The sequence below is a fragment of the Canis aureus genome, chromosome 2, assembly GCF_053574225.1.
Source record: "Canis aureus isolate CA01 chromosome 2, VMU_Caureus_v.1.0, whole genome shotgun sequence".
NCBI lineage: Eukaryota > Metazoa > Chordata > Mammalia > Carnivora > Canidae > Canis > Canis aureus.
The window spans coordinates 92,584,369-92,603,072 of NC_135612.1; the positions used below are offsets into that span (position 1 = coordinate 92,584,369).

At 55.6% G+C, this 18,704-nt stretch overlaps 1 protein-coding gene across 6 annotated transcripts in view; it reads right to left on the minus strand.

The window, feature by feature from the left end:
* Positions 1–13,418: 13,418 nt before the first annotated feature.
* PCGF3 (polycomb group ring finger 3) overlaps positions 13,419–18,704 on the minus strand; it is a 49,170-nt gene continuing 43,884 nt past the window's right edge. For 4 of the 6 annotated variants that reach the window (XM_077881948.1, XM_077881961.1, XM_077881951.1 and 1 more), the window contains 2 exons: positions 17,363–17,443; positions 15,970–16,969 (listed from right to left, as the gene is read on the minus strand). In XM_077881948.1, the coding sequence (XP_077738074.1) occupies positions 16,922–16,969; positions 17,363–17,443 (129 nt within the window). In that variant the 3' untranslated portion in view covers positions 15,970–16,921. The other 2 variants (XR_013370599.1, XM_077881970.1) reach the window with 2 other exon arrangements.

An 18,704-nucleotide genomic window follows, 5' to 3' on the forward strand; every position in this document is an offset into this window, starting at 1 on the left:
GCCCCCGGCCCGGCCTCAGCCAATAAGCGCGCGCCGGGTCGCGCCGCCCCCGGGCAGCCGGTCACGTGGCGGGAGGCCGGCCAATCAGGGCCGAGGAGACGCGGCCGCGGCGGGAGCAGCCGCCCTGGGTCCCGGGTCGCCCGGGGGCGCCCGGCGGGGTCTGTGCGCGGCAGGGGGGGGCGGCGGGCTCGGGGCCGGGCGGGGCCGAGGCGACGTCGTGCACCTGCGGCCCCAGCTGCGGGGCCCGGCCCTCTGCGGCCCGACGCTCGGGCGACCTGGGGCGCGGGGTCTCGGGTCCGCTGCGGCCCTCCCGCTCCCCGCCGCCCGCACAGCCGCCCGCACAGCCGCCGAGGCCCCGGGGGCGCCCGGGGGCCGGACCCTGATGCTCCGGGATGCGGGAGCCGCACACCCTAGGCCCGTCGCCCGGAACTGCGCTTCCGACGCCCGCGGGGCCCAGGCCGGGCCCACCCGCCGCCCCGCCCCGCCCCGCCCCCGCCCGGGCCGGGCCTGCGCCTGCTGGAGCCTCCGCCCATGGATGGATGGCCTGTCCGCTGCCCTCTCCCGCAGCCAATTCTTCACATTCGGAGCAAAAGTAAAATTAAATAGATCATCAAGATTCACCTGTGACCAAAAAAAAAAAAAAAAAAAAGGATTCGCCTCTGACTGGGGCAGGAAACACACAAGATAAGCCTGGGAGCAAGGAAGTGCTGAGGGACAGACCCAAACCCACAAGGATGCGCGGAGGGGGCGCGGCAGGGGGGGCACAGCAGACACGCTGCCGCCCTAGGACCCACGACACACCAAATACCCATCAGCCCACACCGATAAACCAAGGACGGAGGAGAGAAACCGGCCATGCAGGATCCACAGGCTGGAAAAGGGGCCAAGAGAGCAGCTTTTGGTGGAGAAAGGTGACAAAACCACAGCTCCGGGAGCTCCAGGCCAACCTCACAGCGGGGCCTGCACCGACACTGGGTGTCCTCGGCAGGATGCGATGAGACCTGCTCGTGGGCTCTGCTGCTTCTCCCAAGCCATGACCCCAATCTAACCATGAGGAAAACATCAGACTCACCCCAGCTGAGGGATGTTCTACAAAATAACTGACAGCAGCACTCCTTACAAATGCCGAGGCTGTGAAACACAAGGGATGTGCGAGAAAATACCACCGCCAAGAGGAGCCTAAGGAGACATGACACCTGAAATATGTGATACCCTCCATGAGCTCTTGGGGCAGAAGAAGGACACCAAGGAAAACCTAAGGAAATCTGAATAAAGAATGGACTGAGTTAATAAAAATGTATCCACGTTGGTTCACTCAGTGTGGCGCGTGTAGCATATTCATGGAAAATGTTAATAGGGGATCAAGCGCAGGAATTTGGGACTCTACATGATCTTCACAACTTTTCTTAAAATTTAAAACTGTTCAGGGCGCCTCAGTGCGTCCATTGGTTGAGCGTCTGCCTTCGGCTCAGGTCGCGATCTCAGGGTCTTGGGATCGAGTCTCATGTCTGGCTCCTTGCCTGGCGGGGAGCCTGCTTCTCCCTCTGCCCTTTCCCCGGCTTGTGCTCTCTCTTTCTCGCTCATGCTCTCACTCTCTCTCAAATGAATAAAATCTTTTTAAAAAACTGTGCTAAATTTATGTCCACTTAATTAATTTGGAAAAGGGAGAATCCAATTCATTTTTTAAAAACATTTTATTTTAAAAAAAACATTTTATTTATTTATTCATGAGACAGAAAGAGAGGCAGAGACACAGACAGAGGGAGAAACAGGCTCCATGCAGGGAGCCCAACGCGGGACTCGATCCCAGGACCCCAGGACCATGCCCTGGGCCGAAGGCAGGTGCCAAACCGCTGAGCCACCCAGGGATCCCCAAGAATCCAATTCAAACACCATGAAAGACTCAGAAGAGAAGAAGGTGCAGGCCCAGCCCCTGACCGCTCACCCGCCTGCAGAGCAGCAGAGCCACTTGGGGATGGACAGTCCCCGCTTCCCCTCGGATGTGCTCACTGCCTCCCCACAGGCAGGGTGGCAGCTGCCGCGTGGAGCCAGAGGAGGGAAAGCAGGCCGCTCCCTGACAGGCAGGAGGATCCCGAACTCTGTCCCCCTGGGGGCGATGGGAAGTGCCCCCCGGCTGCCCCGGCCCTGCCCAGTGGGGTGAACCTGGCCAGGGTGCCGGACGCTGTCACGGCTGAGCACAGGTGAGACCCACCGACCTGGGCCAGCGCCCTCTGCTTGGCCCCACCCGGCCTCAGGCCCCAGAAGCACGCGGGGTCACCCCTAGCCCCTGCGCTCCGAGGACCAGGGAAAAGCCAGTCGGTCTCCAAGACGGTGGGAAGAGTGTCAAACGGCACCATGCTGTGTGTGAGTGGAAGTCACCCCGGGTGAGGCTGTCGCAGCACAAAACGGGGAGAGTCAGCACGGCAACCAGACAGACACACTGCAGAGAACCAGCCTAGGAGGACAGACTGACAGCAAGCAAGGACCGGGACCCCACCTCGCAGGAAAATAACTCCAGACACAAGAGGAAGAACATGATCAGTACAATGCAAGTGCTGAGGCGAAGAACCGGTCAGCCAGGATCCGGTTCCAGGACAAAGCACTGAACACCCGTCCTCGGAAGGGGGCGGCTCCGGCGGGAAAGGGTACAGAGGATGCAGACTGAGCTACGTCGGCCAACTGGACGTTCGGGGGTCTGTGCTCCGCTGGAAAATGCACATTCTCTTGAAGTTCACATGAATATTCATAAAAACTAACTGCTGCCCGGGCCCGAAAGCTTGTCCCAACATAATTCACGGGGTCGGGCAAAGAGAGAGCAACAGAGTTAGAACCGCCGAGCGCTTGGGACTCCTCCGTGGGACAGAGACGCACTGAGCTGCACCGGGACACGACAAACTGGCTAACGGACCGGTGGGTGATGCCAAGGCACAGGGGACAGACCCGGCCGCGCAGCCACAGCCTGGCAGAGGGGGATGGAGGCACAAGATCGGCCCCCGGGCACAGAAAGCGGGTGGAGGCTGGGGAGGGTCCACAGCGGCAATCCCAGTCCCGAGAACCATCACCTAAGTGATGACAGCAGACGCCGAGGCAGCCTCTGTGTCCCGGGCCCTAGGCCCGGCTGCTCGGGTCCCCTCCCAGCTGCCGCGGCTGCCCTGCCGGTGGCCCCGCCGGTGGACCCCGGGACAGACCCCGGTCAGCGCACGGGGGAGCCATCCCAGCTCCTTTCACCCCGGAACAAAAAAGAGGAAGGACGCCAAGAGGTGTGTCTGCCTGCATCCTGGAGCTCCTCCCTGGACACGTTCCACGAGTGACAGCTCCGTCACTGTCCTCCGCAAAACCCAGAGACACCCCGTGGCTGAGCAAGCGTGTGTGCCACGTGCCACGGGGACGGGAGCCGCGGGCAGCTCAGCCAGGGAGGCCTTGGCGCTGGTCCGGGCCTGCCCGGGAGCGGGGGGGCTTCCCGTGCTGGGCATTTGATCCCCTCATCCCGGAGGGGAGGCCGCGGACCAGGCACAGCTACCGGCTACCCTGGAGGGCCGGGCCACGGGCTGCTGGGCCGTCCTGTCGCCCAGTGTGTGGTGTTGTGTCCAGCGTGACGGCAGAGCGCTCCTCTGTCCCGACCCATCGGTGGCTTCGCCTGGCTGAGCTGTCCTGCAGCGACAGCAGGCGCCCCCCCCCCCACAGCTGGGCCAGCTCCGGGGGGGTCACAGCGGCTTCCGCCCTGCACCACATCCCCGCTTCCCACCTGGTGCTCCCTGCACCTCTAAGGGCGGCACTTGGACACCAGTGGCTTCCGGGGCAGCACAAACGAAGACGTCAGCGGACAGAGGAAGCAGGTCCCCTGGGTGGGACTGGACAGCTCAGCGACACACCACCGCCGGCTGTCCCCTTGCTGAGGAACGCCGCCTCGTCCCTGTTCATGGAGATGAGAAGCCACGGCAGAGTCTTGTCATGGACACTCCTCTTGGGCGGGTGGCCCCGAGTGTGGGGGTGCGGGGGTCGGGGTGGCGCATGCCCCACTGGAGAAGAAGCTGCAGACGGCTCCCCAGAAGGGTTGCGCGGCCTCCCCGCCCCTCCGTCCGTGCCGGGGGGTCTCCGGGCGCGCAGGCGGCTCCACTAGCCCCGCAGCTTCGGCCTGACGGCACTGGTTCCTCGCGGTTCTGGGGTGAGGTCTGCGGTCGGGGGGCCACTGCAGCGAGCGGCCTCCTGGTTCTCGGGGGGCACCTCCCGTGTCCTCCGGCGGGGCTTGCGGGCATCCCCCTCACAACCCCACTCATGAGCCAGCACCCCAAGGCCCACCCCCGGTGGCATTCACCTTTGGGGGTACGGACCTGGGGGGACACGAACGCTCCGCCTGTAGCAACCTTCCAAGGGTTAGTCGTCCTCATGGGCTTGGCATCTCGTCTCGGCTTTACTTTGCAGATTAAATTCGTCAAAGGTTGAGGACGTTTCCATGCGCTTCTTGGCCACTGTCTGTTCCTCGGAGGAGTCCATGTAGCAAGGTGTCTTTTTAAAAAAGTCAATTTATTCTTTATCCTTCCAAGCAGGTGAGGCTTACGGAAAGCCTCAGTCCCCATGGATCCCCGTTTCCTCATTGTTAGCATCGCGCATTAGCCGGGTTGGCTCTGCTGCGAGCCAGGGCTGTGCTGCCCGTCACGGGCGTCTGCAGTCCACGTGAGTTTCCAGTAAGCTCCACACCCAGCGTGGGGCTCGCACTCGCAACCCTGAGATCAGAGCTGCTTGCTCCTCCACCTGAGCCAGCCGGGCGCCCCCGGACGTGAGCCTTCAGCTCCTTTGGGTAAATACCGAGGGACGGTCCGCTGGCTCGGGTGGGAAGCGGGTCTCGTTCTGTAAAAAACCACCACGCGGTCTCCCAAAGTGGCCGCACCGCTCGGGGCACTTCCCGGGGCGGCACTTGAGTTGCCAGCGTTCTAGGCTTTGGCCATTTTGATAGATGCTTCATTATCATTTCAAGTTGTGATCCTCTAACGACAGGATTTAGAGCATCTATTCATATGCTATTTGCTATCTGTGCGTCTTCTTTGGTGAGATGTCCAGGTCTTCTGCCCATTTTTTGAGTTGTTTCTTTTTTCTTTTTAAGATTTTATTTATTAGAGAGAGAGAGAGAGAACACAAGCAGGAGGAGGAGCAGAGGGAGAGGGGGAAGCAGACGGCCCACTGAGCAGGGAACCCGATGCGGGCCTCAATCCCACGACCCTGAGATCACGACCTAAGCTGAAGGCAGACCCCTCACCCACTGAGTTCCCCAGGCGCCCGAGCTATTTGTTTTCTTATTGTTGACTTTTAAGTGTTTGTGAATTGTGGATGATAGTCCTCTAGTAGATGTGTCTTTTGCAAATATTTCATCCCAGCCTGAGACTTGTCTTTACTCTCTTAACAGTGCCTTTCACAGAGCAGAGATTTTACATTTTATTTATTTATTTTAAAAGATTTTCTTAATTAAAATATTTTATTTATTTATTCTGAGAGACACAGAGAGAGAGGCAGAGACACAGGCAGAGGGAGAAGCAGGCTCCATGCAGGGACCCCGATGCGGGACTCGATCCTGGGACCCCGGGGTCACAGCCTGAACCGAAGGAGATGCTCAACCTCTGAGCCCCCCAGGCGTCCCAGAAATTTTACATTTTAATGAAGTGCAATGTACCAGTTTTTTTCTGTCATGCTTTTGGCGTTGCTATCCAAGAAATCACTGTGAGACCCAAGGTCACCTAGATCTTGCGTGTTATCTGTTAAGAAGTTTACAGTTTTGCATTTTACATTAGGCCTGTGATCCATTTGAGGGTAACTTCTGTGAAGGGTGTAAGGTCTGTGTCTTGGTTCATTTTTTTTTTCTTGGATGTGGACGACCTGTTATTTTTTTATTTTTTTTTTTAGAAGAGTTGTGTAGTATTTTTCTTTTTTTTTAAAAAGATTTTATTTATTCCTGAAAGACACAGAGAGAGAGGCAAAGACACAGGCAGAGGGAGAAGCAGGCTCCATGCAGGGAGCCCGATGTGGGACTCGATCCCGGGTCTCCAGGATCACACCATGGGCTAAAGGCAGCACTAAACTGCTGAGCCACCAGGGCTGCCCTGGACGTCCTGTTATTACAGAGACTAACTTTTCTCCATGGTGTTGTCTTTGCTCGTTTGTCAAGGATCACTTGGCTCACTTTGTGTGGGTCTATGTCTGGGCTCTGTTCTGTTCCACTGAGGTACTTGTCTGTCCTCTCACCAACACCACGCTGCCACGCTGGGTTGATTCCCGGGACTTACAGTGAGTCTTGCAGGTGGGGAGTGTTGGTCCTCCAACTGTGCTCTTCAATATTGTATTGGCTATTGTGGGTCTTTTGCCTCTCCACGTAAACCTTGGGATCAATTTGTCAATATTCACTAGAGAACTTGCTGGGATTTTAACTGAGATCACCTGGAATCTACAGATCTGGTTGGGAATAACTGACATCCTGACAATATTGAGTCTTCCTATCCGGGAACATGGAATCATCTCTCCATTTATTTAGAGCTTCTTTGACTTATTTCATCAGAGTTTTATAGTTTCTTCCCATAGATCCCCTACATATTTTGTTAAATTTATACGTATGTATTTAATTTCTTTTTGGTACTGATGTACATAGTATTGTGTTTTTTATTTCAAATTCCCATTGTTCATTGCTGGTACTTGTATTTAAAATTTTGGGGGGGGGGGGCAGCCCAGGTGGCTCAGCAGTTTAGCGCCACCTTCAGCCCGGGGTGTGATCCTGGAGACCTGGGATCGAGTCCCATGTCGGGCTTCCTGCATGGAGCCTGCTTCTCCCTCTGTGTCTCTGCCCCTCTCTCTCTCTCTCTCTCTCTCTCTCTCTGTGTGTCTCTCATGAATAAATAAATAAAAATCTTTAAAAATATTTTCTTTTGTAAAAAAGTATTATACAGTATGAGAGGCTTTTTTCTTTTAGTGTACAGTCCTATGAGGTTAGTGTGTAGAATTATGTACTTGTGTAATACTTAATGGTGAAATGCTGAATGCTCTCCCCCTAATATTGGAAACAAGGTAAAAATGTCCTCTCTCACCAGGCTTATTCCAAGTTGGAAATCCTGGCCAGGGCAAAAGGCAAGAAAAAGAAATAAAAATAATATAGATTGGAAACAGACATACACAGACTATATGATTATGTACATAGAAAATCCCAGACTATTCTAAAACAATTACAACATCAGCACAGGATAACACACAAAAATCAATCTTATTACTATATACAAGCAATAAAAAGCAATATAAAATTAGAAACTGGAATTTAACACAATAACCTCCAAGAAAGAAAGAAAGAGAGAAAGAAAAGAAAAGAAGAAAAGAAAAGAAAAGAAAGAAAGAAGAAAGAAAGAAAGAAAGAAAGAAAGAAAAAGAAAGAAAGAAAGAAAGAAAGAAAGAAAGAAAGAAAGAAAGAAAGAAAGAAAGGCAGATTGAAAGACTTAGGTATAAATCTAACCAAACATATATAGGATCCATATGCTGAAAATGACAAATTACTGACAAAAGATTTAAGAAGATCTACATAAGGGGCACCTGGGAAGCTCAGTGGTTGGGCATCTGCCTTGGGCTCAGGGCATGACCCCGGGGTCCTGGGATCAAATCCTGCATCAGGGTCCCCGCAGGAGCCTGCTTCTCCCTCTGCCTGTGTCCCTGCCTCTCTTTCTGTGTCTCTCAAGAATAAATAAATAAAATCTAAAAAGAAATTGAAAGACCTACATAAATAGTGATATAGCATACTCATGAATGGGAAGACTCAACATGGTATATCACTCTCCCCACAAATGATCTATAGAATTAACATAATTCCAAAAATCTCAGTAGGACATTTGCATAGATACAGATAAGATGATCCTAAAATTTATATGAAAGGGAATCGAGGTAGGATAGCTCAAGTAATTTTTAAAAAAGATTTTATTTATTTATTCATGAGAGACAGAGAGAGAGAGAGGCAGAGACACAGGCAGAGGGAGGAGCAGGATCCCTGCAGGGAGCCCGACGCGGGACTCGATCCCGGGTCTCCAGGGTCAGGCCCTGGGCCTAAGGCAGCGCTAAACCGCTGAGCCACCCGGGCTGCCCAGATTACTCAATTTTAATGCTTTTCCTAAAGCGACAACGGTTCAGACAGTGTGGTATTGACAAGCGGCAAGACATACAGGTGAATGATCAGAATAGAGTGCTGGAATAGACCCAAATACACACGGTCAATTGATCTGTGACAACAGTGCAAAAGCAATCCAGTGGAGGAAGGACAGTCTTTTCAACAAATGATAATGGAATGATTAGTCATCATGTGCAAAAAAAAAAAATGGAAGTGTGACCTATACCTTATGCCTACAACTAACTCAAATTGGATCACATATAAATAAGCATTAAAGTATAAAATGTTTGCAAGAAAACAAAGATATATTCATGACCTGGCATCTGCCAGAGTTTTAAAAAGGATGCCAAAGCATAATCCATGAAATAATCCATAAAAGAAAAATACTGATAGATTGGACCTCATCAAAATTAGAAACATTTGCTTTGCCAAAGATAGTGTCAAGAGAATGAAAACACAAGCTAAAGACTGGGAAAAATATTTCCAAACCACATATACAACTTAAAGCTTATATTCAGAATATATAAAGAACTCTGAAACTCAACAATGAGAGGAAAAAAAAAAACACTTCAATTTAAGGGTGGGCAAAAGGGGCACCCAGGTGGCTCAGCGGTTTAGCGCCGCCTGCAGCCCAGAGCATGATCCTGGAGACCTGGGATCGAGTCCCATGTCGGGCTCCCGGCATGGAGCCTGCTTCTCCCTCTGCCTGTGTCTCTGCCGCGCGCGTGCTCTCTCTCTCTCTCTCTCTCTCTGTGTCTCTCGTGAATAAATAAATAAAAGCTTAAAAAAAAAGTGGGCAAAAGATGCATCAAAGGATACAATGAGCATGAGATGTTCAACGTCAGTAGCCATCTGGGAAATGCAAACTCAAACCACACTGCGGCCCTCCTGCCCACCTGCACGGTGGCTGAAGTCAGGGAGGACACGGACAGCTCGAGCGTGCGGAGCTTGCTGCCAGATACGCAAACTGGGGCAGTTACTCTGGCAAAGGGTTTGGCAGCTTCTTGTGAAGATCGATGCACACTTAGCATACGACCAGCGGGTCCGCTTCTGGAGAAACAAAATCTTAGTCCACGTGCAAACCCGTACATGAATGTTCACAGCGGCTCTATTCACAGGAAACTGAAAACACAGCTTTGGGTGAACTGGAAGGGGGGTCCCGACATACGCGGCAGCGCGGGACTCGGAGGTGGCGTGGGGACCAGGTTGTGGAGAAGGCGGGCGTGCCGCTGCGCCGGTGGGAGCGTGCGTAGCAACAGAGGGTGAGCACCAAGGACAAGGACAAAAGACAAGGAGTCTTTTCGGCTGAGGAGCCACCCTGTGTCCTGACTGTAGTGGCTGCATGAATCCATTTTCATGTTAGAACTTCAAAACCAAAGGAAAAGGTTGATTTAAAGTTTTTAATTAATTTATTTATTTTTAAATATTTTATTTATTTATTCATGAGAGAGAGAGAGAGGCAGAGACACAGGCAGAGGGAGAAGCAGGCTCCCCGCGGGAGCCCCACGCAGGACTCGATCCCAGGACCCCAGGGGTCACGTCCTGACCCAAAGGCAGGTGCTCAACCGCTGAGCCCCCACACATCCCTGAAGTTTTCAATTTAAAAAATAAATAATTAACACAAATTCCTGATTAAAATATTTAGTAAGCTGTCACGGAAGGCAACTTCCCGACTTGGTAAAAGGTATATCAAAACCCCACACCCCCGTGCTTAAAAGCAGACATTATCCCCGTCAGGGCGCCCGGGGCCGCAGGCTGAGTGTCTGACTCCTGGTTTCGGCTCAGGTCACAGTCCCAGGGCGGTGAGACCGCCCTGGGAGGCCCCGCGCAGGGGGAGCCTGCGGGAGGGTCTCTCCCCCCCATCAAAGTCAGTTGTCCTCCTCAGTCGACCTGGCCCAGGTCCCCGCGCGGAGGGCGAACCCCAAAGGGGCACACCGAGCACATGAAGACACGATTGCTGTGGCTCGCTCCTCGGCGTGGACGCCCCCGAATCCCACCCGTGACCCTTGGAGCCGACTCGACCACAGAGGGTGTCTCTGCCCCACAGTGAGCAGGAGGCCTGGACCCCCGCCCGGGTGAGAGCTCGGGGAACGTGAGCGGGTCAGGAACCGCGTGGGAACCCGGAGGAGCCCGGGGCAGACGCGCACACCTGCTGCCCGGCGGGCTTGGGGTCGAAGCCAACCTGCCACGTAGGTGAGGAGGAACTTGCTGTACCAAACCTTGGGCCTGCAGCTCCCACGTGGCCCCAGGGCCGTTCCGTGACCCGCGGGGTCCCTGGTGTGACCGGATGCTTGCAGGCGGCCCTGGGCCCCGGGGAGCGGCCGGCACACCAAGGGCAGCAGGACGCGGGTCCACCTCTGTGCAGGGGGACATGGGGCTGCGCCTGCGCCCCGGCCTCCCTGCAGGCGACAGAGTGTCCAGTCCCGGGGCCAGGAGCACCCAGGGCCCCCGCTGAGCTTGCGTGCCCCGGGCTCCCCAGGCCCGAGAGACGCCGTTTCCCACCAGCATATTCTTGGTCAATCTGTGACAAAGCCCGGACCCCTTCATCTTTCAAGAATTTGATTAAAGGTGTTTTTTAAAAAGTCTTTTTTTTGATTTATGGGAGCGAGCGAGCGGCCGCGGGGAGCAGAGGGAGGCGGCCGCAGGGCCTGTGCCGAGCGGAGCCCGAGCGCACCGACCTCCCGAGGCCTCACCGAGCCCAGGTGCCTGGAGTGGAGCGGCCCCGGGGTGAGGCGGCAGGGCCGCTTCCACAGCACCCAGCGCACTGGTAGGAATGGATGTACCAAAGTCCTCATTTCTCAGACCGAGGTGAAATCCAGCAAAGGTGGCGCCGCAGGAGCCGGAGCAGCTCGGGCGCAGCGCCCCCCCCCCCCCCCCCCCCCGCCGTCACTGGCTGCTCGGCCCGCACCCACCGCACGGGCTCCCTGGCCCTGCTCCTGGACGCGGGGGCTGAGCTGCGCCCGGCAGGTGAGGCACCGGGACGCACAGGTGACTTTGGCGTGACATCCGGGTGGGGGGCGCCTGCATCAGCAGCAGGGGTGCCCAGCTCCGGCGCTGTCCTCGGCTCGCCTCAGGCGATGCACACGCACCGAACAGTCCCGACAGCTCACGCCGGGCTCCGACCTCACGCACCTGCATTCGCACTGAGCTGCAGGCGGGGCCTCTGCGTCCTGCCCGCTGTCGTGCACCTGCACCACCCACCTGCGGACACCCCAGGGCGGGGCCCTAACCTGCAGGAGGCGGGGCCCTACCTATGGGCAGTGCAGCCCTAACATCGGGGTGGTGCAGCCCTAACCTGCGGGGCGCGTGGGTCGCCCCTGAGACCACGGTCGCCTGCCCTGACTCAGCCCATGAGGCCACGGTCCTCGGATGAAGGAAGCCACACCACGAAGGCAGGTAAAAGAGGCGGTTTCTTAACGTGAGACTTTTCTTCCAAGTTCACGGACCTGAAATTCGTGAAATACAACTTTGAGCATCACGTTCTCTCAGCTCCTGTTTTCTGATTTCCTAGATTGCTGTCCACTACTTAACCTTTATAAAATAACGTGTTGGGGGCAGCCCAGGTGGCTCAGCCATTTAGCAGCGCCTTCTGCCCAGGGCGTGATCCTGGAGACCCAAGGTTGAGTCCCACATCGGGCTCCCTGCATGGAGCCTGCCTCTCCCTCTGCCTGTGTCTCTGCCTCTCTCTCTCTCTCTCTCTCTCTCCCCGCCCCCCCCCCCCGTGTCTCTCATGAATAAATTAAATCTTAAAAAATAAATAACAAAAATTTAAAAATAACGTGTTGGGTGTCATGTCCTCCCCCCGGGGCCTCTCACGGGTCATCTCGTGTGCACTTTGCTGGGCCCGGGGTGCCCACACGGAGGCGACTGCACCACACGAGCACCCGTTTGGTGGGCTGAGGGCTCCCGATGCCGGCGGGCCTCACGCAAGCCCCGGGGGGCTCAGGACCAGAAAGCTGGAAGAAAGCGGAGGGCCTCCCGCCCGCCCGACGGCGACACAGGCCCCCTGCCCGGTCGGCTGCTCAGCCGCCAGACCCTGCGAGCAAACGCGTGACCACCCCCTACGTACACACAGGGGCAAATGGGGTCACCGGGTGAGCAGTGACACCACCACCCAGGCCAGGGCTGCCTAAGACCAGAACAGGCTCACGACCCCAGGACCTGGTCACCAGCACGACCAGGACAGGTGGAGGCCTGGGGCTCAGCCGGCAAGTGTGGGCCCTCAGCTCCGTCCTGACCCGGGGCCTTGGGGGCGAGGCCACGTCGGGCCCCTGCTCAGGGGGAGCCTGTTGTCCCTCTCCCTCTGGCCAGCCCCCACTCATGCTCTGTCTTAAATAAATAAAATCGTGAGAAAAAAAGAACCAGAATATGCGGCAGCGGCCCAAGACCGTTAAACTCCTTTAAAAGGGAGGACTTCGCATAAAGAGTCAACTCCAGACGCTGCCCATTAACAGCGACTGCGAGGGGCACCCGCCACTGAGCCCCGTCCAACGGATGTCGGCCCAGGACAGGTGCCCAGGGTGGCTCAGGACACGGGTCCTCATCTCCACTGCTCGCTCACAGACTGACTTTGCGTTTGGTTTGTTCGCTTCTTACCCCTGCCGTATGGTGTTTATTGTGATTTTTTATGTGTTCAGTCTCTGTGAGGTTTAGGAAGTCCCATAAACCGTCGTGTGGTGTGACTGAGCTTGGAATCCGAATCCTGTTGTCCCCTTGCTTTACAAGTGGATGAGCTGACGTCTGGGCAAACAGAGCCGTGCGTGCTCCGAGGGCGCCCAGGACACTGACCTGCACGGGAGCGGACAGACGCGCACTTGCCGGTTCTGCTGAGATCCGACCGAGGGAAGTGAAGTGCTGTCGCCCGACCCAGCCCAGGGACCAGCAGGTTCTTTTCTAACAGTGTTGTCACTGGCTGTCCACCAGAGTGAGTGTTCACTCTAAGCAAACAGCTGAGCGGCGTGGACTTTACCCACATTCCCGCCAGAGCTTCGGTACCAAACACTGGCCCCCTTTAAAGGGAGTTCTGAAGATACAAGTGCCTCGCGAAGCAGAGTAACTCGGTGACCAGTCTGCGTGGGCTCAGGGCAGGGTGACCCAGAGGACGGCGTGTGGCACGACGGGCGCTGTACCAACGCCGATGGCGCCGCTCAGACCGTGTGCATCGCAGCCCACGCAGCCCACGCTCTTTCAAATGTTACATCATATACACACGTACAGGACAAAACACAAACAAACAAAAAAACCCCAAACCCAAAGACAAGTATTTTAGATGATAAATTTCCAGCCTGGAAAATTTTTAGGTAAGTTTTCTTTTGCTTTTATTACAAGCATATAATATTAATTGGCAAAACACTGAGTACAAGCTTCACTATCATAAAATCAAAACATTTAAGCAATATTCCAAAAAAGATTTTAGACAAAAACTAGCCACCAATAGTACAAAAATTACACACCAACACAAAGCATAAAAAATGTAAACTTTCAAATTAAACAGTCAAAAATATGTATCTGCATTGTCATCTCAGTAAACCGCGACAGCGTCCATGTTGCCACATGTGACGATCAGGTTACTGGCGGCTCACAGCCCTGAACCCTACGTCGCTCGGGGAGAGTATGGTTTTCTTATACCCAATTAAGCCGTTGGAACAGACATTTACACTAACGCTACACACACTTTAGGGGACACTCAACCTTCAGTCCATCCTTCAGATGCGCTCGTGGACACGGGAGCCACACGCGGTGCAGGCGACGGGCGGGCGGGCGGTGGCGCAGGCAGCCTCCTCGGTGGGACACCTGTCTCTGCCTGGCAGGGACGGGATCTTCGTAAAGATTACGGCTAGCCCGAGCAACGGGTTTCCTAAGCTACGGATCCCAACTTAGGTCGTTTGTTTAGACACAAGGCAGAGCAGCACCCTGGCTTTCAGGCTACGGCCCCCGGGACGTGCCGGAGCTAAGTGCTTTCCTGAGGAAACCGAGAAACCGCCTTTTTCCTGGGTCAGCTATCTGCGCTACGTTTACTTCCAGCGTCTTGAGAGCACACCTAATATTCACATGTAAAGTAGAAATCAGCTGGCTCGTTCCTAGAACAATCGATCCAATGACACATTTTAAATTGCTGCAAAACGCCCTCCTGTGCACTTTGAGAGAAAAAAATGAAACGAATTTGTAAAGACTTCGCCACAAGGAGGCTTCAGAGGGCCCAGGAGCCCCGAGGAAAGTAGCACCGTCCCGTCCGTGGCCGACACGCGGCGGTGCCTCCAGGGCCGTGAGCACGTGGGGCCGGTGTCCACGGCCGCCTGCCCGGCCGCCCCGCCGCACGGGGCACACACACAAACCATCCCCAAACAGCATTCTTGTTCTTAGAACAGCAACGGAAAAGGAAAACCCAAAGAGCTGAATGTACATACACTGGAATTCCACCTACATTCCCTTTCGATTTAGCAGAAGAGATGTGACGTTACAATTTAGGTAGATGTCTAATCAATGCATCTGGAACCTATTGCACAAAAGCATAAACGATGCTCTTCATCTATACAGAACAAAAACATACAAATTAAAAGCTACTCAAAGTAAAAAGAAGAAGCTTGCAAAACATGTCACAATTTCATTTTATATGCCTGTAAATAAAGCTGGACCACGGAAACCAAACAATTGGATGGGAAAATATGATAGAAGGCTTAAAATAGAATAAATAATTTTATAAAGTTAAGTTTTCTTTTTTTAACCCCCCAAATCTTAAATTCAATATTATATATTCTATCTGAATTTTCTATCTTCATGAAAACTGCATTTAGTGAGACCGTGTGCTGGGCAGCGCGTCCCACTGTGGTGACGGTGAGACAGGAAGAAGGTGACCGGACAGCACTTGTTTTACCAGCGGAAACCGTCGTGGAAACCACTTCACAGGAACTCCATCTGTTAACAAAGAAACCTAGTAGGACCCGGCACTAACCGATCCTGGCTTTCATGCCGGGAAAAACCAAATTCAGCCTTTCGACGTGGACTGAGCGTGCCAGCGGGGAAGGGGCCCCCGGAGCTGCCCCGGGGCCGTCCTGCCGTGAAGACAGTCTGCGTGAGGAATCTTAGAAAAATAGGTATGTCTGCTGCTGAGGTTTCGTCGGGTTAACACGGCTACAAAAGGGGGTCACAGGAGGGTCAGCGGCCAGCCGGCGGCGCTGGCACTGGCTCCGTCTCCACCTCCGTGTCGGAATGCGTCCACTTAGCACCATAGCAAATTCAAGTGATTTCAAAGATAGCTACAAAGTTACAAATATGTGTCGGGAGATCCTCCGGCGACCCCGCGGCTAATCGCACCGCGGGTCGGCTCTGGGTGTGGATGCGGACCCCGCGGAGCCCTCCCCGCCTCCCCGCGGGCGGCCCCCAGCCCGCACCGAGGCACCGCGGCCGTGCGCGGCGCTCGGCAGTAGTGTGTATGCTGAGGTAGACGGTGCGAGTCACGCACACGCGTGCGCTCGCTGGACCCCGCGGGGCGGCCAGAAGCACGACGCGGCGCGCCCGGCTGCGCCCCCTGCACGCGGCCCCCACGTCGCTGCGCTCGAGCCCGGTCCGACCCCGCGCCACACCCGCCTGCGCACGGCCCGGGCGGCTCTCCCGTCCCCGAGGTCAGGCCCGGTCGTGGCTGCTCCCGACGCTGACGTCTACGAAGAGGGGGCAGCAGAGACCCAACCCTCGCTGTCGGGGCGGCAGGACGGCGACAGCTCCTGAACACGGGGCGGGAGGGGGCGGCGAGCCCATGGACCCCAGGGCGACACTCGTGGCCCGGAAAGGCCGCTTCTCCTCCCGCCCTCACACGCTCCAAGTTACTGCTTTAAAGGGACAAATACTGATGTGCTGGCAGAGTTTATTCACTAATTCCACAAAAATATGAACATCTGCGAGGAGAAAGGGGTGAACCGAGAGTGTGCTGCCTGCCACGGCCGCGCCGGCCCGTCGAGGAACCAGGAAGGCAACCGCAGGCCCCACCGGAGCCCGGGGACGTGCTGCCCGACCCACGCACCTTCCCAGGAGAGACCCCCCCCCCCCCGGGCCACCACCCTGTCCGGCACGGTGAGCACGGGAAGGAGTCAAGCAGGGAGATTAAGCGGGAGCCCTGAGCCACCAGGGCCCTCACAACGTCCGAGGACGCGGGTGGCTCTGCAGGCCAGCGCCCAGCCAGCCAAGGCAGCCCCGGGGCCCTGCGGGCCGTGCCAGCCCAGCCGCGTCCGGGGGGTGGGGGACCCTCCCGGCCTCGGCCAGGGCCGCAGCGCGTCCTCGGGGCCCAGGCGCCGGCGAGGCAGGGCAGCCGCGGGCTGACGTGGCTCCTAACGTGGAAAACTAAATCCCGTGGCTAACTCATAGTATTAATGGAATGCTTTTAAATTAACCATTTATATACCTTCTAAGTCTTCAGGAAGCTAAAGGCAACATAAATATCGTCATTCACCAAGAAGAGATATTTTTTTCAATAACTTAGGAAGGGTTCAATAAACGTACAAGTATTTTTGAGGATTATCGTGAACCCAAATTCATAAACTAAACGGAAATGACCAGATTTTCAAGGCCTGGGAAGCAAGCACAGGTCGCGTGGCCACTGTGTTTACCATCTAGTCTGCGAGAGGCGCCTCTCCGGCCGCTGAGACTGTGAAGTGTTTCGTCGTCTTGTAACCGTGGTGCTGGTAGTGTCTTGTCGAGTGTGAATTCTCTCATACAAAAGTTATAAATACTCTATTCAGGAATCTGGTCCCGCGACACCGCAGGCGACACCCGCGTGCAGCGGGGCCCGGCGTGGGGCCGCGCTCAGAGCAGGTCCATCTTGGGTCTGTAGTGCAGCAGGAGCGGCGCCTTCTGCAAGACAAAGTCAGAGCACGGTGCCCATCACGACGGCCAGCCGGGGGGACGGGCCCCAGGCCTGCGCACACCTGCACCCCACCTGGTCCCGCCCGTCCCCTCAGGGTCCTGCTGCTCTGGGCCGCCCCCCAAGTCGAGGGTCCTGCCATCTGCCTCCTGCTTCACGGGGGGCACCCGAAGGCTTTCGGGCACCCTCTGGGTGCAGCAGCGGACCACGGGGTGACCACCTTGGCCAGGAGGACCCCAGCCACACGGGCTCTGGACTGATGATCTAGAACCTTCCCGTCAGAGTTGTTACTTCTAAGTTCTTTGTTGGAAATATGCACAGAAAAGTAGTTGTCGGATTCTGACAACCCAACAACCCAATCTTTACAAAGTGACGGGTCTCACCTTGAATCTCCATCTCGTGACAACCACAAATTTGAGCGTGTGGTCCTTGCCCAGGATTTCCTCATTGCATAAAATGTCCAGCTGGCGGGAGAAGAAGGCTTCAGTCAGGGCGCCCAGAGCACGGCGCTCAGCACACCTGGCCCCGGGACTGCGCCAGCCAGCCAGGGGCACACAACGTGTCGCCTGAGGGTGACGGGTCCTGTTTCCAGGTGGCACAGGTGGGAGTGCTCGGAAGGCCCCGCCCCAACCCACCCAAGGGTGGAAAGCACCCGGAATCTGGACTCACACCCCCCAGGTCCCCTGCCCCAGGCCCTTGGCTGCTGTCACCACAGTACCTGTCTCCCCACCTCAGTCCAACTCTTGGCCGAGCGTGTCCCTCTTACCTCAGTGAAAAAGGAAATGGGCTCTTCAGATGGTCTTTCTCCTTTATTTTTTAAAAAGACTATTTTTAGAGCAGTTTTAGGGTGAGGGCAACACTGAGAGGGAGGTGCAGAGGTCTCCCATGTGCCCCCATCCCCCCAACCCGCACCGGAGTGGGCGTGTCATGGAGACACATGGTCCTCACCCAGGCGACAGACGGCGTCAGGGTCACCCCCTGGGCTGCGCACTCACGGCAGGTGCCCCCCGCGGTATCCCAGGGTGCGGCGTCACAGCCCCAAGGCCGCCGTCCTCCCCCTGTTCACCCCCCAGCCCCGACCACCGCTGACCCTGTCACTGTCCCCAGAGGTCTGCCTCTTCCAGAAGGTCCCACGGCGGGAATCAGGGGACTGCTTTCCCTTAGTGATATGCACTTAAGGTTTTCGTGGCTCGATAGCTTGTTTCTCGTTAGCATGAGTAACACCCCACCGTCTGGGCGGAGCACAGTTTATCTGCTCACATGCTGGAGCAGATAAAACACGTCCTGGTGTTTTCAAGTTTGGCAATTACGAACAAAACTGCTATAAACATCTGCATGCGGCTGTTGGTGTGGACGTAAGGATTCGGTTAATTCGGATGAACACCAAGGCGTGTGACTGCTGGACCTCGTGCGCAGAGGGTATTTACTTTTGTAAGAAACTGCACCGTTCTGCAGCGTCCACGGGGTTCATCCAGGTGGTGGCAGTTGGCAGTCTCCTACCTGCTTAAGGCTGAGTAACACTCCTCGTATGGATGGTGTTTATCATTCCATCCGTCCGTCCATCCATCATCCATCTGCTCATCCATCCATCCATCTGTCCATCCCTCTGTCCATACTCCTGTTCATCCATTCATCCATCCATCTATTCATCCACCTGTCCATCCATCCAATCATCAATTTGTCCATCCATCCATCCATCCATCCATCCACCCACCTGTTCATCCA